Genomic DNA, 21,671 nt, shown 5'->3' with positions numbered 1-21,671 from the left:
AACGAAAAATGAAAAAAAAAACTAGAGTCAAAATTAATTACTGCTGCCTCGTGGACACAGGAAGCACTCCTACTGGCTAATGCAGATTTGAATCACCAGCACGTACTAGCGTGCATTTTGACATCAGCGAGCTGTGCATTTCTTTGTCCTAACAAAATTTGGCAATTGCGGTAAGATGTGTCGCTGGCTCGCATTATTTTCATTATTTCATCCAAAATCGGTGAATTTCAAATTCAAGATGACAGAATGGTCCTGTCAAGAAAAGAAAGAGAGAGAGAGAGAGGGGCTAGTCGTGCATGTAACCCCCCTCCCCTCTTCGATCGCAAAATGTCCTCCCCTCAAAAACTTCCGGGGAGAATCCCACTTGGCGTGCACACTTGTGCACGCAGCGCATGAATGGATACACCATAGCAAAACCATTCCACACATTGGAACCAAACTTATTTATCCCAAGTGTCAAACTTACGAGGCAAACCAGGAACAGTGCCAACGGGAATGGAAAGAGGAAACCAGAGAGGATGCTCAGGAAGATTGAGCCTGGGATCGCAAAGGACTGCAAGCTGTACACACACTGCTGTCAAGGAAAAACACTTGTTCTTTTACAATTCGACTCGTGCACTTCTCTATGCATGCAGCAGATAAGTGCAACTCATAAAGCTACCACATTTCTCAGTCCAGCGCTGCTGATTCGAGAACTTCCAGTTCAAAGGTATTCCCGTAAGCAAGCCAAAGCATACTATACTAATACAACATATTATTAGCACAGTGCCGTGTTCAAAGGTGCAATACTAGTCTCCTATCATAATGCCTGAGCCAAATACATGTACAGCTATTTTTAAACGTAGCAGAATTTCTTGTCACTGTGCCCATAGATGCAACCCTCCAAGCTCTCCCAATATCACAAAGCCAAGACAGAATCAGAATGCCTCAGGAACATGAGACAGAAATTTATCATATCAATTCTGTTTTGACTGATACAATACAACACCAGAGTCACAGCTAAACAAAGAACTTCATTTTCAAAACAATGGGAAATGCCATTTGGAACCAATGAAGGCCATGCACTTTGGTGGGGCTGTCTAGAGACTTGCTTTCACCATGCCATGACATACCAGTAGATACCTTATAGTAACTGAATGACACTTTTTGACTACTATATGTATAATATATTTCTTACTTTCTAATCCTTCTTTCACCCTCTCCACTTACCGAAGTGTAAAGTAGCCAACAGGGCAAGGCCTAGGCCTTTCCTTCTTCTTGCTCTTTAATACAATGCATAACATTTTTATCTGCAGCAATATTTCAATTTTTAAATTACCACTTGCAGTCTTTTAAGGTGGCCCTGAACCAATTCTTGGACTTGGTGAAAAAACGGCAGTTTGCAGATAGCATATGTTGCTGTGAACATCTCAGCCGAATTTTGCAGTAGTCATGCACGGCGCATGGATCTCGTAAGCAGAGAGAGAAGTCACCTTTCTCTCAAATGTCCTTTTTTTTAACAGAAGCCTGCTCCTCACTCTTTTCTGGTTGATGAGGTGACCTCACCTGAGAGTCAGTTATGGCGCTGCACTTATCTCTTTATGTTTCCACCTAAAAGACACACTCTCTCTCTTTACTGGACACATTATTTCATTATATAGCACATTCCCATACACGGGTGCTATTTGCCAATAGCTGAAATCAATCCGGAAGGGTGTTTGGATCAGTGCGCTTCTTCCTACTGTTACTGTGTGTTTATTGATGCAGTTCAATAAACAGGCTGAAGTAAGTGAAAATCTGCTTTCATATTTTGATAATTACATACTTCCGGAAGAAGTCGACTACTGTCTGTTCACACTCAGCCGCGGCTACCTGTGCAGGAATTTAACTTTGGCCACCCTGCTTATCAATGTCATAGCCGTTGGGTCTCACTAATTTCGGCTAATCTTGAATGCTCAACTAGCCTAGAACCACACAAAACTTAAGACCAGGCCACGCGCACGCTTGCAAACGCCCCCTCACTCATTGGCGGCTCCAAGTTGACTTTGCTTCGTAATGAGCAACTGACAGCATTTCAAAATGAGCAAGTTGGATGTGGCTACTATCCGTCGGTCAAGCTGGTGCAGAATATAGTGAGTCCGCACCACATAGCACAGCCAAACAGGAGCATATGAGGGCAAGCGCACACTCTAGCCTTCTCGTGCATAAAGCAAACGCTGCAGTTGCATGTTGCTGTGGTCTGCTACATAGCATAGATATCGTGGTTGCAGCGCGGTGCCGCGACAAGTCCACTGGCTAAGCGCACTGCGGCTTGCAGAGGACAACCGAGTTTGGCCGTCGTAGGTGCCGAAATCGGAAATAGTGGCGTCTACGTGAACATCCAAAACCAAATTTGAACTGCACACCACGGTGACATTCAGTAGGCGGAGCATTGTGGGCACATCCCACTCTGCCGTAGCCTCTGCTGTGCAAATCATTGAACAAGGAGCGGAAGCACCGTGAACAGTACGTTTGATTGCCAATAACTGCGCTTCTGCTGAATACACTGAAGACATTTTGTGGCAAAGTATTTCCAAAATAGTCAAACTTAACTTCAAACGCATTTTTTGACTTTGATAAAAAGTGTTTCAGGGGCCCCTTTAAATCTGCATTCAGCCCACGAAAAATTTAGATTGTTGCTGCTCCAGCCTTAGATTCGATTGGTACACACATAACCTGATAGCCACGAAAGCAAGGCAGTTGGAGTATGTAAAGCTGCCATTTTTTTCTCAACAGCCTATATATTTCATCTTTCACAACAGTACACTTTTGGCTTCTAGACTCTGCTTCCACGATAGACATTAGAGCTTGTACATTGGAAAATTTTGTACAGAGCATATTAATTAGATTCAGTGTGAAACTAGAATGTCCTGCCAATAATTTTTTTGCTGCAGTAAAGTTTTCTTAATAAAGAAAGAAAGAAGGAAGAAAATAGCTTCAAATTTCAATTTTCACTCCACCGTGTTTGGTGAAATGAAAACAAGATGGCGAAATGCCTCTGTTTTATGCAAATGTAACTGAACTACAACTACAAGCCTTGCTGTTACCATACCACAGTCAAAACCCGCGATAACGAAATCTCCTGACAACGAAATTCTCACAATTAAACATTTCCGTATCCCCGGCGAACACACATAGGACTCAATGCATTTCGTACCTCTGGACAACGAAATGCTACTGTACTACAATCCCGCATCAATGAAATTTGCCGGAATGTAACCCCGCACATTACCTACTCACGCAAGGCTAGCAAGCTCCAAAATGTGTGGAAATGCAATTGCTTTGCATTAAAATTGCATAAAATACCTCCACATTATACTTGCATGGGCGGCACCATTTTTGTTTACAAAAACAACCAAGCGCCAGTAGCGATTGTGTGTGCCACAAACATGTCATGGCCATCATCTTTGTTGATGGCCCATTTGAAGCGGCACACATGTTGCTACCGACATGTGATGATGGTTTTTGCACACCTAGTGCAGTGTGTAATGTACGCCTCGGCGACAAAAATGCAGCAAAAATAAGGAAATACACGTCCCTCCAATGTGGAATTGTTTATGGCGCTTGAGATGGCGGCTGCAGCATGGAGTGCCACGCACCAAGCAGTGTTTGAACGATCGTCTGGGAATATGCATCCCTTGCTTCAAGAACGCTGGTTTTGGTGCCACCCGTCAGGCATTGCGTGTGGATTCGGCACCAGACGTAGATTTGCACGAAAAGGCCGTTATCTCGAGCGACTACCTTCCGGTATACAAGATATGATCACTTTTGAGCTCGGCATGGGACGCATCGGCGCCCAAGGGCTACAGCATGCACTGGGGAAATGCTGCTGCGTGCATGGTGCGTTGTTGCTTTGCATCCAGTGCCAGGTTACGCAAAATCTCGCAAAAGCGATCATATCTCACAAAGCAACCGACCAAGAATACAGCTCCACGGCCTTGCTGCCACTTTTTCCCGACACATGCAGCGCACTTTCTGCTGTCGGTAATGCGTTTCTATATCCTCGAGCAAGCTTGCCAAAGTAAGCTAACGGAATTTTGACAGTAAAGTTTCATTCTGCAACGCATTACCTACCTGTGCTGTCTCATTTCGCAACAATGAAATTCTCCCAAACCAACTTTTTTTTCGCTTTCCCCACTCATTTCGTTATTAGGAGGCTCAACTTATAAATCGCAATGTCTATGACCATTAAAAGAGGCACATCATCAAGACATGTGAAAAGGATACAAGATGTAGGTGAAAAAGAAGCCAGATGTGACAGTGAAGAAATAACGATCTGTGTATCTGTTGAGCACTTGTCCCAAGCCTTTGGCATCCTCTATATCTCGTGGCAGCTTCATGTGCTGCTTTTCAGACCTGCAATGTGGGTGGACAGGTAATATCAGAATTTGAGCGATTGAATTGTACTGACTGAGTGATCAACTGATTAGGCTACAGCCAAAGTACACAAGTGAGACTACCAGAAACACTACAGTGGAGATCTATGGATTAATTTTGAACAACTGGGACTCATTAAGATGCACCGTGCTTGGTAAGTAAGTCTTATATTTCTTTTCCACTCCCATCAATAATATCAGCAATGGGCAGCAGAAATAAAACCAGACACTTGGACAAAACTAACAAAAAAGAATTCTTCTCACTCTCTACAACCGTGACACTACAGTCACGTGCAAAGCAGCGCAGTTTCTCGCGATTTTCAAAACATTCGGCCGGCACTATGGCATAAATTGCTTGATCTGTTGGAGTTGGCAACACTGGCAAATAGGAATGAAACTGGTGACCTCCACGGCACAGCCATGGCAACCACTCTGCTGTTACTAATAAGCAGCATCGCTGTACAGCCGAAGCTGAATTTCGCTGTTTACGAGTGGTACGACCATCGGCCAGCATGCAGCGAGCAGCATTCGGTGAGCTGTCATATTCCTAAAGTGAACGGGCACCAAGCCAGGGCCAGGTAAGCACGGCAACGGCTTTTTGTACTGCCCCGTCCCAACTGTAGTTTTCTGGAAATTTTTGAGGTAGACGGCACTCGCTTGTTTGCATTCTTCACTCAACAATCGGCACATACTAAACACAAATTTCAAACATCAGTTAAATTCTATAGTTTAGCACTTCTACATTCACAAGTGCTGATGTATGAGAAATTATTCATTGTAAAAAAAGGCGTGCTTTGCAAACAACTTAATGGACTTCTCACAAAATTTTGAAAGTCGGCTTCTGTCATGGAGCGAGAATTATTGAGGAGGTGAAACAGTGCTCGCTCGGGCGTTCCAATAAAGTCACGGCATTGGGCACGACGCTGATGCACCCTCTGTCATGAATCGGCTTGCCAAGGCAAAATGCACGCGGCGCGCTCTCCAAAGAGACAATATATGAAACATCTCAATTTCTGTGCGTCACTTCCATAGAAGAACATGTAAGCACAGTTTTTGCCGCAGCACGACAGGTGACGTGCAAGGCTTGTTGTAATCATTTCCTCCTTGCCCAACCGTGACTTTATTGGGCGGCCCTCGTGTATCGTCGCGGTCTAGCAAATTCCTCTCCTCAAATACTTTTTTCTTCGCGGCTTCTGTGCAATGCTAAAGGCACACCAAGCTCTCTTGTCTTGAGACTACAGACCAGGACCAACTGGCATTCCCTGCTTTCACTTTTGAACTACACATACAAGTTAGAAGTGGATACGTGAATGAGAATTTATGGTTAGAGCAAAGCCTTTAAGGGCGGGCAACGCACTATTTTGTAGATAATCTATTTGTACTTTATACTCACGGTTCGAGCGTCGGGAAATTCCAGTATACTAGAAAAAGGCACAGTAGTGAAGATAGAAATATCATCCCAAGAATCAACAATGATCGTCTTGTGCTCCCCCTTCCATGTTTCAAAGGCACTGACAGGGTCTCTGCTGATGAAAAACAAAGCAAAAAAAAAAATGAGTACATGCCATAAGATTTCACTGCAGTATTTGGATACAACTAAAGCACCTCACGAGTGTCAATGGACTAATAAGAATTGGGGCTTGCTGGTTCGACAGCATGACAAAACTTATAGTAGAAATATACAGACAGCCAAAATAAGATTACAGATGAGCACTAACTGGTTGGTAGTTAGCTGTCATCTATCGTCTATATTTATCTCCATCTGTGTGTTTCTGTACTACATTTTGTCAGCCCTAATAAGATAAGGCAGGGATATTCAATGCTTGAAAGTTTGTTACATAATAAAAAGCACACTGCACTAAGTCATGCAATATGGTACAGAGTTACCAGCAACGTGTACAATGGGGATGCATGTAGCTCCTGTCATATGTGTTGTCTTTTTATTAATCCATCTTCGCTTTGCACAGTTTAATTTTCATTCACTTATGTTAGGAAGTTGAGCACTGTTAAAATACGACAAAAAGAACACAGTGTGACAACACAGTGTCATAATTGTTGCACTATTATAGCGTTGGCTTCTTGGTGCAGCCCAGTTTCATAATGAAACAGATCCACTAGCCTAGTCTTCATCTAGCCATCCTATTTAGGCACAGCTGTCCAAACGCTAAGTTGGCTCGTCTTGAACCCCACTGAAGTCGACCCTTTCCATGTAATGGATGAACCTCTCTTGTCCAAGTGTTCTTTTCGATATACACCAGTGACAACTTTCACTTGTCCAGTGATTTCCTTTCATCCTCTGAGTACCCCAGATGTATGGCATTAATGTTATCATTTTGATGACTGCTGCGCTACTAAATGGCAGAAGATTCCCAGAAAACTGAATTGTTGTGGTCACAGTTGGTGGAAATGCAGTTTCAGCTCTCCTGGGTTTTAAAAATGGTAGTGCAGAGTTAAGCAGCTGCGGCTACAACTGCCACTCTTTTTCCCACTCTTCACCTCAAGGAACGAAGCAGACGCAGAAAGCTTTAATGAGTCGCGTTCTAGGATTCAACTTGGTTCTAACAATTCTGAGGATGAGTTTCTGGCGACCCCTTTCACATTGACGAAGCTCAACGGATACATTTGGCTGCCTGCGTCTCTGCGATTTTCTCTTCTCGCAGTGCCAGCAATGACGTGTTTTGTGGAGACATCTATAGCACACTTGACTTCTGTATCAAAAAATGTTAAGCCTTTTTCTATGGCCAAGCCTATTTGCAACTCGAAGAAGTGAAAAAGATTGATTGCAACAGACAAGATTAAATAAAAGACTGCTGATATTACTATAACAAGAGCTGTTCAAAATGAATCAGCCAAAAAATAATTTCTAACATTTTGGTAATTTTCTGGAAAAGAAAACTTGGCACAGAAAGAGTTTACATCGCTCACATATTCCAAAACAGGACACAAAATTGCACTGTGGAGCACACTTTATGTATGTGATCTTGTGCACACAAGTGAGCCTTTTTACACATGAACCAGGTTTAGCAACATTTTTCTAAGGACACAAAATTACTACTAGTGAAAGACCCACAAAACTGTTAAAGGAGCCACCTCTGTGCATCACTGAACTATAACTGCCCCCATGTGCTTTTGCTGTGGCTATTAAATAGCAAATTTCTTGCCAGTTTTCCTTTCATAACATTTTACTCCTCTCAATGCTTGCGTCACAAGCTCTTTCAATTTATAAAGCAGCAACATTATTGTTTTTCCTTCTTTTTTTTCATGCAATCTCCATGCCATTTTAGTAGTTGACTGATGACAGGGCTTAGGTTTCAAGAACTATGGGGTCATGAATGACACTGTAGTCGAGTGTAGGTGATTAATTTTTACCACCAGGTTTTTTTTAAATACGCCCCTAAATCTGAGTACTGCAAAAGTGTTTTTGCACTTATGAGCTTTTGCTCAAGAGCAGAGCACCATTGCCACTTAAACGCAACAGCGAGTAAGACATATTGGTGGTTTCGTCTCTTAAAAGATTAGCAAAGCTGGACAATCTTAACCTAAGAGGCAAAGCATTGCAGTAAAATCCAACAGTCAAGCACTAGTTTACGACTATATTTCTCTAAACGAATGTCTCCATGAAAAATGTAGGTCACAGACAAGAATGGAACACTATGTGCTTTCTCAGCAATGCTTAGAACACAAGCACATATGAATTATAGTACAATTATAGTCAATACATTCACCACCATTTTTAATGTGACAGCCTAAACATACGATCCACCCAGCTGTCACGCATCACCGCCTGTCGCTGCACAAATTCAGAAAAGTAAAAAGTGCTTTAATGTCTGACATAACTTCCCGATTTATGTAAATAAAACAGAATCTGTGTAAACACAAAACATTGGTGTTCAAACAGTTTTAAGCTACAGGGGAAAAAAAAGAAGAAAAAAAGTGGTAAGCAAGTTTGTGTTTCTACGGAAGGTTTTGCTTGGTAATATATTGCAAGATGTTCCAAACGAACTGAAAATATTTCACAAAAGAAGCTCTAGAGCAGGTTCCAGTATTCCTCTTATAAAAGATATCTTATGTCTCTTTCCCATGGGTGAACAACATTTATGAAGCTGGCTTAACTTTAGTCAGATGCCCTTTCAAACCAAAAGGCCGAATTTTCTAAAGTGACAGACGTTCCCAATAATGGAAAAAACTTTTGTTATAGAAATGCGGTCATCCGGGAACTGGAAACGTAATGTGCTCGAATATGTTTGCAAAATCAAACCCTGAACGGAGCGACGCAGATCGCTTTTCTCAGTGTATAACCACAAGTATCGGATTTACAAGTGACCATCGCAATGCACGTTTCTTTCCTTCTTTCTTTTCGTCTCTTTCCAGTGCAATCCGAAAATAACCGCCACGCAGTGCAGAAACATTTGGAACACTTGTCTCTTCAAAACATCAGGTGATCTCACGGGCGCTTTGTTCATCGACCGTAGAGCTCTGCGATTAACTGCGCAAGAAGGGTCAGAGCCCGAGCGTTCGGTCGTCGAAAGTGCAGCTGGCATCCTGCGCGTTGCCTACACACGAGAACCAAAACCCACATTCGTATGGCGAAATTATGTCAAGAACACGAACCTTTTATAACCACCCAATGAAACAAACGCAAGTGTACGTCTCAGTTTGCAAATGTCAAAGATACATTTGACGCCGGCAGACGAATTTCATTCAAAGGGAAAACGACGCACTTGCTGACGCAAATCCTTCATACGTTAACTGCTAGGCGGAGTTTCAATCTAGAATATTACGACATTTGCCTAAACTGGTTATAACCGACACGTGTACAGCGACGTGTTTCCCTTATCGAGCTACGTAGATCAATAAACACACTTCTACGTAGACCAATAAGCCCACTTAACCTTGAAACATAGCCGTCGCAACGGGCTACAACAAAGCTCAGTCCGGAAGCACGAACAGACTTCAGGGACGACGCAAGCTTTAGGTCAACCCTATTTTGAAAGACACATATACTATTGAAAGGACATCACATGCACATGACGTTTAAGTATACGTGCACCAATCTACGCAACGAAAGAATGAAACCACGCAGAAAAATCCTGGAACATACCTTGCTTCACACTCGCATCACACTCGGCTGCCATTTTTAAGCAACAAAATTTCCTTGATCCACCTGGTGGGGAACAAACGCGGTCCAGAAAGAAGAAAACAAGCCCCGCGAAGTCCCTGAAAGTTCCTTTGACAAAAGAGAAAACTGCAAGCTAAGGAAATGTTATGCCATAAATAGTAAAACATAAACTAATCTTCACTACAAAATTTGTTACGAAAATGTGCAGCGAAAGGAATCAACCAGTTTCAGTTTCATTTCAGTGCAGCCCACTACAACACTACACGCGAAAGCAACGTATCTCAAATGGCTACATATGAAAATTTACCAGCCTTTCATCTTTCATAAGTGCACTCATCGACTTAATCATGAAACGCGCTTCTAAGTGAGTAGTGACCAGATGCTAAATCATGACATTCGACAGGCAAGGCTCCGTTCTTTCAATGCTCTCAATAATAAACAATAATGCACATCCGATTCGCACGAAAAAGCCACTTTTGTTCTCAAAAATTCAAAAGGTGTAAATGGCCTGATGAAGCTCTCTGTCCCGGCATAGAGTTTGGCTTTCGTACAGCTCTGTAGAAGCTCGACAAATAACTACATCAGTGTCCTAGTAAAATAGCCAATAAATGGCGTGGGAGCACTGTCGACGTAAACTACATCCGCAATGCCAATATCCAATTACAGTAAATATATACAATTTTCATATACATTTACCGCAGCAGAGCACAAAAATTCAACAATGGCACACTTTATGCAAAGATACGATTTGGTCACATGTCTACAATTAGGCAATGATGCAAAATACATTCGATTGAACATAAGAAAGATGAATTCCGTCAGAACCTCGACAGAACCAATCTCACGACGAATGTCGCTGTTAATGCGATTAGCATTAAAGCAATATAGCAACAGACCGTATTGCCACCGTCGAAACGCATCATGAGGCGTGCACTGCAGCTAGGTTCCTCTCTCTCGCTTTGTGATGATAATCACTTATTGGCATTCCCTTTGAAACGGGGTGGTGACAAATAGTCACCTAGCCTGCTTGAGTTAATCAGGTATGCTCTACATGCTTCTTAATATAGTATTTTGTACACATGTCCTTAATATCTTTTCTTCTCTTCCTCAACACTTCTAGTCTGCCTTGTACCACTACGTATGCAATGGACTATGCTGATGATTTATTGGCATCCCCTTTTGAAACTGGGCGGTGGCAAATAGTCACCTAGCCTGCTTGAGTTACTCAGTTATGCCATACATGCTTGTCATCCTAGCATTCTCATTAATTTTTTTGTGCTTTCCTCAAAACTTCTGCCTGGGCACGCTGCGCCATCTATCGGTGCCACCACGAAGTCCGTGCATGACCTTCCCGGTGCGTGGCGCACTGATGCGTGCGAACGTTCAGAAACGCTTCATGCATAGCTCGAGGCGCTGTGCTACAGTCGGGCTCCTCTCTCGTCATTTCCTCTGAACACGCCGCGCCCTCTAATGCCGCCGCCGCGAAGTCCGCGCGGGATGGCCTCCGAGATGCCGGTGCATGCGAACGCTGAGGATTGGTCTCTCGCTGCCCGCGTGCATTCGGGGTGCAGCGGTAAAGCATCGGGCATTCGGGCTGCTGCGCTTGAGGAAGCCGCGTGACGCGAGTTCTGTTCCGCCCTGCAGCACCGGACATACATTAAATGACCCGCCGTGGTTGCTCAGTGGCTATGGTGTTGGGCTGCTGCGCACGAAGTCGCGGGATCGAATCCCGGCCACGGCGGCCGTATTTCGATGGAGGCCAAATGCGAAAACGCCCGTGTACTTAGATTTAGATGCACGTTAAAGAACCCCAGGTGGTCAAAATTTCCGGAGTCCTCCACCACGGCGTGCTACATACATACATACATACATACATACATACATACATACATACATACATACATACATACATACATACATACATACATACATACATACATACATACGACAAAGCGGGTTATGTTCCCCAATGATGCTAATCGCATTAAAAACTATCATAAAGATCGGAAGCGCAGAAACTTGGGAACCAAAACTCACATAGTGCTATAACTTCCAAAAAATTCACTTCGCGATCGCGTAACGCAATGCTCGGGTGGCTAGCGTGTAAACACGAAGCTAAAGGAACATAAATGTTCGTTGAAAGGCGCTGCACACATATGCCTCGCCATGCACTGTCACGATTGTGGGTGTATTCCGATTTTGGAAAGCACAAGGATCGTCTACAGACACAGGAAAACGATAACGCTTAAAATAGCTGATAGGTTTAGAATGATAAAATGTCGCGACGCGTGTCTATAGCTGCCCCTCGCTTGCCTTATGCGATCGCGAAGGGGCCTCTTTGGAAGGCAGGTGTGCACTATACGTGAATTTTGATCCCAAAGTTGTCTCATCAAATAAAAGTTCGTATGAAATGAGTTTTTGGGTACAGTACGAAAGCCAATGTCCTTTATTGCATAAACTGATGAAGCGTTTTCCCCTCTTTATTTGTGGACAGTTCTTACAGCTCAACGACAGATGATAGTGTTCAGCGTCATCTGTTCTTAGTTTCTCGAAAATCGGAGTATATTTTTGATCTTTCACTTCCACTGCAAAATTTGCATGCTTTCTTTTTTTTTTTTTTATTCAGAGAACATATATTTTCCAGTAGATCTTTCACTGGCTTTTTCCCGATGTATAATTTTTCGCGTATACTTAAGCATTTCTGAAAATTTCGCGTAGTTAGTGTGCTTTTCTTTTTGTTGTTTTGTTTTCGGTTTAAACTGAAATTGCTAAACCCTAGCTATATGAGATAACATAACAAACTTTTTTTGTTCCAATTTTAGCAAGCTTCGCTAATTCTGTGAGTAACAATTGACCCATAAGCGCTGAGCGATTGGGGAGTGGACTGATAGCGCAATTTTAGATCAGGCACTTCGTCCCGAAATTCGGGCTCAGAAATCTTAGCGTCTCTCGGAAGATCGTGCTTCATATGATCTCAACAGGGACGTTCGAACAAGGCTGTGTTGACTTACGCAATTCAGATATACTAAACGCGACGAATATTTTGTTTTTATTTTTACCTAATATTTCGAAACGAAAACTTTTTTTTTAGCTTTTTCGTCAATGCGCTTCCTGTTGCCGCGTGAACATGTCAGTCAGGTGACACATTTAAATTATAATCCGGGGTTTTGATTACGTGGCAAAAAGCGGGGTATTATTATATGAGGCACGCTGTGGTGACCACCTGGGGTACCTTAACGTGCACCTACATTTAATATACACGAGCATTCTTGCATTTCGCATTTCGCAAACGTACGCTAGAAATAACTTTCTTTATTTGCATATATTTATCGTCACTTATGCGCACTTCTGCACAATATGTCTGCCTGAAAATATTTATCGCTATACTGTATTTAACTAAAGCTCCTGAGAACATGTAGCTGGTATAAAATTGAGGTTGTTGTTTCAAACCATCTTTTCGAACAAAATGCGGAAATATTTTGGGAATTGCATTTTGGTCATTTCTAACGGGATATATATATATATATATATATATATATATATATATATATAAACGAGAAGAGAGGGGGTTAACCGAGGGTAAAAGATCACGTTCTCGTGACGCCTGCGGCATAAAGGACGTTCCACGCCGCCGCTACAGTGTACTGTAGCGCCGCCAAGGTCTGTGAGTGGTGGCGCTGGCTAACACTCCCAGGGTTCCACTAGTACACATAAATACCCAATAAAGTGGATTGGATAACAGCGCCGCGGTAGCTCAATTGGTAGAGCATCGCACGCGAAATGCGAAGGTTGTGGAATTAATTTCCATTAATTTATCGTTTCCTTATGTAATTTATTAAGCACAAGTAATTTCCCCTATGTTGTCCTTGGTGTCAGTGTTTGTTGGCTTCTTATGATATGACTAATATATATAATGGCGGAATGAATAATAATATATGAATGCAATTTTTTGTGTAAGGCCTCCCTTTATTCTCTCGAGAAAAATTAGTCTAGCTTTCATAATGAATGAACGCGCTTTATGGCGACGCCTTTTATGGCGCATACACTTCCGCGGGTGGTGCACCTGGCCGGAAAATAAGCCGCTGCAAAAACAAAAAACAAAAAAATCGGCGAAAAATATTTTACGAAATGACTTTCGCGTTCTACTGAAGCGCCTAAAATTTTTGGACTCAGAAACCATGGTTGGTTGAGACAGTTGGTGAAAGGCTGAGACAGTTGGTGAAAGACAGTGGTATAAGGTTGATATATATCGGCACATGTACTGGTTCATCTTTCTCGCGTGACCGCTTTTCGCCGGCTAACAAACGTTATCGCTCGGCGCAGGAAGCGCCTGCGTGTATCGGAAAGTTTCTCGAATGTTATCGACGGTTCCATCCGTTGTCCGTTGTCGCGGGACCAGGCGTAATCTGATTACACGTATCCGCGGCGCGAATTGTGCACCGCTTCCCGCAGGACACGCGCGCGCACCAGCGATTACTGTGGAACCTTCGACGACCGATGTGCATGAAAGCTCGACCCGCTCGGGACATTTTTTTCGACGATCGCCGACTTTGCTCGCCGCCATCGCCGTGCGCGCGAGTTCGCCCATTAAGGAGTTGTAACTCAGCGTTTCGACGCTGCATCGCTCTTCACTGCCACGTGGCAATATTATTCAGCTGTTTTATACCCCAATAAATGTATTATTATTATTATTATTATTATTATTATTATTATTATTATTATTATTATTGCGCCTTGTTGTACGTAGTACAGTGTTCTTTTCAAAATTGTTCCTTTTAGTGATCGTTTATTTTTATACTTATATTCCGCTGCAGTTTCTTTTTTAATGAATGCGTGCGCCAGCACTCAGACCTTATGGTTATGGTTGTTATAAATGATTGATGATTGGTTGATCGATTGATTATTATTATTATTATTATTATTATTATTATTATTATTATTATTATTATTGTCTTGTTGAAGTAGTCAGCTGTCCTATCGCTGGACTTTAAAATGTACATAGCAAGTATTGCACATAGCAAGTCTGTATTGACATATTTTAGAGTTGCCTCTCCCCCCTGTTCTGTACATATGTAAATAATCATGTTGTATATGATTAACTCCATTTTACGCCCCGACCAGCCCGTGTCGCGCCTTCTTTCAAAGTGTGGCAGTACAATAGCTCCGACCTGCTCTTGGGAACTATAATGAAACTTGATTGATTGATTGATTGATCGATTGATTGATTGATTGATTGATTGATTGATTGATTGATTGATTGATTGTGAAAAGAAGGCCGCGGACATAACACCGCAGGAGACATTAGTGGGCGTGGCACCGGCAAGCTAAGGTTTGTTATCATATTGCGCTTCTGCAATGGAAAAAACGGCTACTGTTATCGAGAGATAAGAATTGGTATAAGCCAGAACTGGCGCAAAAGCAAGCGACGGTTGACGACGCCGCCCTGAACTTTCCGCCACGAGTTCGCTGTGACGTCATAAATTTCAGCATCGTCTGCTCGGGCCTAGATTGTATTTTATAGGTAAAAGCGCGACTACATATCGCATACTAACGAAACCAGGCACTCAACTTTAGCAAGCTTCGGATACCTTTAGTCCTCAAAAAGTCCCAGTATAAGGATTACTTTGGCATCAAAGGCGTCTCACAGAATTGAAGCATGATTTAACATCGCTTTAGTGTGTAATTCAGTTTTAGGAACGTCCCGCCGCTTACACTGTCTCACGAGTTCTCAGTGTGGTGCGGCCGGAGCTGCTCGGTTAAGCCAGTCAGGACGAGGACCGGCTGCCTTCAGCAGAGGAAGTTAGAAGGCTTCCTTTATTTTGCGTCTGGAATCCTTGCGTTATCCTTCCATCTAGCCCGTGTCCCGGACTATCAGTGCACGACGGAGCAGCCCTCCTTGTGGTACTCGTTCCGGTTGCCTGACGCGAGCCGCCCGCATAAACACAGCCTCGCTGCACTGCTGGGAACTGGCGGGGCGGAGCACAGTAAAACACGGTTCCTCGAGCGCTAAATGTATTTCGATATATCGAGTAGTTCCATGCATCCGAATTCGGCATAACGAACTGTTATGATGAGTTCGTTGTACACACGCGTATACAAAGAGCCGCGCGACATTGTTAAACACTCCCGTGATGACTGACTCCCGCAGCAGCATGCGGCAAACGCGATAGTGTATCTACCTTTCCGCCGGGTTATACACCATGTACGTCATATCACACCCAGGAGCATAACCAGGGGTGGGAAAAGCACATTGGACATATGTACACCCCCCCCCCCCCCGCATCCGCAATTTCTGTGCACCAGGATCTTTCTGTCCAACCCACCCCCTCCATCTCCGGTCAAGTGCATGCCCCCCCCCCCCCCCCCCGCACCCCGTTCCATTAAAAAATATCCTGCCTACGCCACTGCTATATACCCGATTACTGTTCTCTTCCGAGACTGTTAAGTAATGCTTAACAGTCTCGGAAGAGAACAGCAATTTGCAATAGGCAGCGAGGCACTGGAAGTCGTAAGGGAATACATCTACTTAGGGCAGGTAGTGACGGCGGATCCGGATCATGAGACGGAAATAATCAGAAGAATAAGAATGGGCTGGGGTGCGTTTGGCAGGCATTCTCAGATCATGAACAGCAGGTTGCCATTATCCCTCAAGAGAAAAGTATATAATAGCTGTGTCTTACCAGTACTCACCTACGGGGCAGAAACCTGGAGGCTTACGAAAAGGGTTCTACTCAAATTGAGGACGACGCAACGAGCTATGGAAAGAAGAATGATAGGTGTAACGTTAAGGGATAAGAAAAGTGCAGATTGGGTGAGGGAACAAACGCGAGTTAATGACATCTTAGTTGAAATCAAGAAAAAGAAATGGGCATGGGCAGGACACGTAATGAGAAGGGAAGATAACCGATGGTCACTAAGGGTTAAGGACTGGATCCCAAGGGAAGGAAAGCGTAGCAGGGGGCGGCAGGAAGTTAGGTGGGCGGATGAGATTAAGAAGTTTGCAGGCATGGCATGGTCACAATTAGTACATGACCGGGGTTGTTGGAGAAGTATGGGAGAGGCCTTTGCCCTGCAGTGGGCGTAACCAGGCTGATGATGATGATGACTTCCGAACATGCTGTCAATATATAGAGCGCAACTCGCTTCACCCAGGTTCGTTATAAGTGGCTTTGAGTTTATATATAATGTGACAGCGTTCATGGAAAAGGGAGGATTTTGCGCCGAGTTAGCACTAATAATACAAAACCATAAGCGACGGGGATTCCCCACTTTACCGTGGAAGAAAGGAAAATAGAGGCGTGGCGATTTCATTCAAATAATATGTGCGTGGTATATACAAAAGCGTCTTTCAACGGCCCACCAGACCGCTTCCTAATCGTTTTTTTTTCTGGAGTCGTTTGCTTATTGTATACACCATGCTGAGTACTTTGCCAGTAATGAGCGCAGCGCAAGGCAAAGACACGTCTCCATTGACCCAGACGCATGCCTAATCGTTTCGCTTCCGGAGCCACAATTGGCCGACAGACGTACTGCATATCATAAAGCCGTCTGCTTGAGGCCGCATATATGACATACACAACGCAAGCCTCGGTATTTTTTTTTCTTTTTCATAATTGAATGGCGCTGCCGCGTATGAGGTCTGTAATGAGGCTCTTATGCCCTCCTCGGTCGATTCATCCACGTCGGAAGTGGCAGAATGATGCCAGCACAGCTCGTTCGGCGAAGTCGTTCCTTTGCATTTAACCTCTAAAACTCTCGATATCATTTCCACACTCACTAAAAACGGCAAAGAAGCGCCAGAGAACTTTCTTTTCTTTTCTCGTTGTTTTGAGCTTTTCGTTTCACTTTCTCCATTTCGTGCACATGAATAAACCAACGGTGCGTATACCTTGCAATGCGCCACAGGCGAGCCTTTCCGTTCCGGCGCACACCGCGGGATCGTCCATGCGTGCGGGGCATTTACGGCAGAGATTCCCCATTGCCGAAGCTGTAGCGTGCCTACTCGCAGCAGTGGCTGTATCCTGCGAGCGGCGACCATCGGTGCCCAGTCGTCGTCGTCATCGTCGTCGCGCTGTTTCTCGACCGCGACCCGAACAAGGAAGCCACGCTTGCAAGGCAGTGGCGCTGATTGAGAGAGATTGGGTTGAGAGCGCTGGCGACGTTGCACTTCGCAACATTGTTGCGTTCCGTGCAGCGTTCTGGGGCGAAGCTTAAAGCATTTCGCCGGGGCCCTTGACTGCCGTCGTAAAGAGTGAACTGTTGCTGTGTGCGGCACGCTAAAAAAAAAAAGGGAAGAGTTTAACGTTCGTCATGACGCCTCCCCCCCCCCCCCCCCCCAAATGTATATAGCTCGGTGCTGACGGAAATCGGTTCGATCTGACCAGCTGCAACGAAGGGCACTCATTTGCGGCAGCGACTGTTCCTGCCGGCACGGCAGCCATTTGCAGTTATACCATAGTCGCCGACGCGCACTGTGGCAGTTTAGTGCCCGAAGAAGGACGACATGGCGTCCAAGGTGGCTCTGTGCTGCAACGTCAAGCTGGGGCTGGGTGTCGGCATGAACAACGTGAACGCCATCAGGGACTGTTGCGCTCCTTCGAGGCCCTACGCCCGCGACTGCAGACGGGCCCTGGATGAGCCCGAGAACTTCTGGGCCGAGACAGCCGCGAGGCTCACCTGGTACCGCAAGTGGGACAGCGTGCTCGACCAGTCCAGGAAGCCACGGACCAAGTGGCAAGTAGCGTTAATACAGTGCAATAGATATGCATGCTTTCACGTGTCGCACGTCTAGAGCGTCAAAATTTTCCAAGCCGTCTGCTCCTCTGCGAGCGACAATATCGGTCATCGGTCCTGGTGCTCCGAAGCTAGGCAGATCGAGTGAGAAGCTCTTATGTATCTCGGCTTGGTATCTCCTATACCGGGTTTCGATACGCGGCCCGAGCGTGAGGTCCGGTTTCACGCGTAGCTGTTTTAAAGAACTTTAATGTAAGAACTTTAATGTAAACTCAAAATTCGTATTTGTATAGGTTTAGATGTGGGGCTAATATCCGTTCAATGTTTTTTTTCTCCGTTTCGTTCGGCCAAAGTTCATTGAATGTTTATCTTTGTTTCGTTCGTCTTGGGCGAATTATTCGGGACCCTGGAACTTGGGTATCAGTGTGGGCTGCGGCAGGTCAGCCCAGTATAACAGCACCCCTACAGTTAAGCATTACACTTACCGGAGCAACAGGTGTAACATTTGCGGGATAGGCCAGGTGGCCGCTAAACAGTGACGCAATTAGGGTGCCCACAACTTTTTCCCCCTCCGATATCCTGCTTTTTTGCCTTCTTTAATACAGAATGCCAATAAACAGTCGATCAATCGAGGTGTAACTGCGTCCAGGCAAATCGCTGCAACCCGGAATAATAGATGAAGAATCGAAAATCGTCAACGCTCGCGCAGGAGAGGCGTAAAACAAATTAAAAAAAATACAAGTTTAAGACAGATACGACCCAATTACATACCACTACGCAAACAAGAAAGTATTACTTAATCAATAACTAACAGTCGATCGTAATTATGCTATTTTTCGACATTAGATACGTGTGCGCAAAATGTCTGAAAACACAATAAATATAATTGCAGAGAGAGAAACGCAAAATAAACATTAAGAAACATATTCGCAGAGCCGTTTGCGAGATAAATTATTAAATATTGCATACGAGATCTGAAATCATCATGCACAGGTGCGAAATTGCGCACTTCCTTTTGTTGGTCAACGGTGGAAACGCGGCTGCTCTAGTTTATTCGATGGTAACACTGTAATCAAAATATTGCCTCCTGAGGAGCACAACCGTAAGTATGGCCCTTGCTCGTTCCAACCTTTATATTTGTAATATGGACTCTCAATATGCCAACGATGAGATGGCGTCGAATCGGTCTGTACGTATACAGCAGAAACTTTAAAGCTGGCTACTCCGCAACAACAGTCCTAATAAGGAGAAGCTTGCTTCTGAAAACCCCATAGATTTGTTGGCGAGGCATTTACCAATGTATGCGTGTAGTTAAAAAAAGAATGTTGCCATGGAAACGGCAAGCGCCCTTGTGGTTCATAAATAAATAACAAAGGCAGGTCAGCAGCTATCGAACACGTTGCATATTGATTCTGACAACGGTGAACCCAACCGATTGCAACATCACTTGCGACCAAGTGCGCCGTGTGCACGCAGTCTGCTAAACGCTGACAGCGACTGCAGCGCCCGCTAGACGTCACGATTGACGTCAAAGTGACGTCACGATTGGTGCACGTCAAAGGCACGGCAATTATAGCGAGTAGACGTAAACTGGGTGCAATTTGGAAAAAAAAAACAATCACGAAAGCAAGGCCAACCGTCAGTCATGTCGGAAGCAAGTGCAGTCGACTCGTGTTAACTCGAGTGCCTAGCCAGGGGCTACAGATATTTAAATAGATAGCACGTTCCCAATAACGGGCATTGAATAAGTAGAATAAAGTAAGTGCGAATCCAGGAAGCTGTCTGGTACCCACCGTTTTTTTTTTTCCTGATAGGTAGAGATGTCTTCCGGTCTGGTTATCGGCTGGTTGTGGCGTGTCCTCAACTGTAGAGTTTTCTATACATGGTTGTCGTCTTTCAAACACAAATTGGCGTGCAGTAGAGCACCCGCCAATGTTCGGGAGGCCAACCAGAGCCGCTGCCGGTAAGCCACCTGTGAAATAAGCAGAACGTACTCCCGGCCAGGTGCTCGGCCATTACGGTATCCGAAAGCACCAAGAAAGGGCCTTTTCCCAACCCGAGGGCGCACACATCTGTAAGGTACCGCATGTATGGCACAGAACATTTTCACAGTTGGCGCTGGTCCCCATATGACGTAGATTAAGTACTGTAAAGTGTGATGCGGAATAGAGTTAGGGCTCATTGCTTACAGAATCGGTGGTGTAGAACCGCGACATGAACAGTTTATGGGGACATACATACGTTACATCTCGCGTGCATGTCGAGGAGGCTGGTGGCACCATTTCGCAGAGGCGATTGAGACAGAGACAGACAGACAGACAGACAGACAGACAGACAGACAGACAGACAGACAGACAGACAGACAGACAGACAGACAGACAGACAGACAGACAGACAGACAGACAGACAGACAGACAGACAGACAGACAGACAGACAGACAGACAGACAGACAGACAGACAGACAGACAGAGATAGATAGATAGATAGATAGATAGATAGATAGATAGATAGATAGATAGATAGATAGATAGATAGATAGATAGATAGATAGATAGATAGATAGATAGATAGAAGGCCGGCTGGACGGACGGACTCTTTATTGGAAGCAAATATTTTTGAAGGCGTGCACATTACTGTTGACGTGCTACTTTGCATATGGAGGGGAAAGGGGATCGAAAGATTCCAGAGAAGAATAGGGGGGAAATGTGCGTGTAAATCTGCAGGTGACACAATGGCGAAAAATTCAGGCCGTTTGACGACTTGGGTGAACCATGGTTAACGCTTTCCGAGAGACTCAATTTCTGAGGAGTATCGGAACAATAAATCCAAGGCCCGCTGCCGTTCTGAAGGGCAGGTCATAGGACCTAAAATGCCACGTAACGTACTAGCGGAGTGTGACAAACCATGTACATTTGACGCTCAAGACAAAATCTCTCGTCGAGGTACGCGGGGCGTGTTCCAGTGTTTCTAAACTGACGCGCTGTGGTGGCTTTAGTGAGTCGCTGCGCTGCTGAGCACGAGGTCGCGGGCTCGATCCCCTGCAGCGGTGGCCGCATTTAGATGAGGGCGAAATGTAAGCACGTGCTCGTATACTGTGCATTGGGCGCACGTTAAAAGCCCCAGGTGGTTACTCCGCTACAACGTGCCTCATAATCAGATAACGGTTCTGGCACGTAAAACCCCAGAATTTCATTGTTGGTTTCTAAACTGGCCACAGTTATCGCCTCGCCACCATACACGGCAGCCTTAAGATATCAAACGAAGGTGTGTTTAACTATTAATGAGATTTGAATTTTTTTCCACTCATTACGCATCTTACGTCTTTATTTATATTCGAAAAACCAACAATTTTGAATTGACCGAAATCCATCAACTGGCCCATTTGGTTTGAGCCGCTTGTTCTTGAGCGGTTTGAAAACCTATA

At 44.5% G+C, this 21,671-nt stretch overlaps 1 protein-coding gene across 3 annotated transcripts in view; it reads right to left on the bottom strand.

The window, feature by feature from the left end:
- Positions 1 to 9,621, bottom strand: part of stas (Transmembrane protein stas) — a 30,180-nt gene extending 20,559 nt beyond the window's left edge. For 2 of the 3 annotated variants that reach the window (XM_075690321.1, XM_075690320.1), the window contains exons 1-4: positions 9,496 to 9,621; positions 5,788 to 5,920; positions 4,246 to 4,374; positions 467 to 560 (exon numbers count right to left, since the gene is read on the bottom strand). In XM_075690321.1, the coding sequence (XP_075546436.1) occupies positions 467 to 560; positions 4,246 to 4,374; positions 5,788 to 5,920; positions 9,496 to 9,529 (390 nt within the window). In that variant the 5' untranslated portion in view covers positions 9,530 to 9,621. The remainder of the gene's footprint in view (positions 1 to 466; positions 561 to 4,245; positions 4,375 to 5,787; positions 5,921 to 9,495) is intronic. The other variant, XM_075690322.1, reaches the window with a different exon arrangement.
- Between the last annotated feature and the right edge of the window lie 12,050 nt (positions 9,622 to 21,671).

This window comes from Dermacentor variabilis, chromosome 4, assembly GCF_050947875.1.
Source record: "Dermacentor variabilis isolate Ectoservices chromosome 4, ASM5094787v1, whole genome shotgun sequence".
Classification (NCBI taxonomy): Eukaryota; Metazoa; Arthropoda; class Arachnida; order Ixodida; family Ixodidae; genus Dermacentor; species Dermacentor variabilis.
The sequence above is the reverse complement of the archived record's forward strand: the minus strand, read 5'-3'. Positions and strand labels throughout refer to the sequence as shown.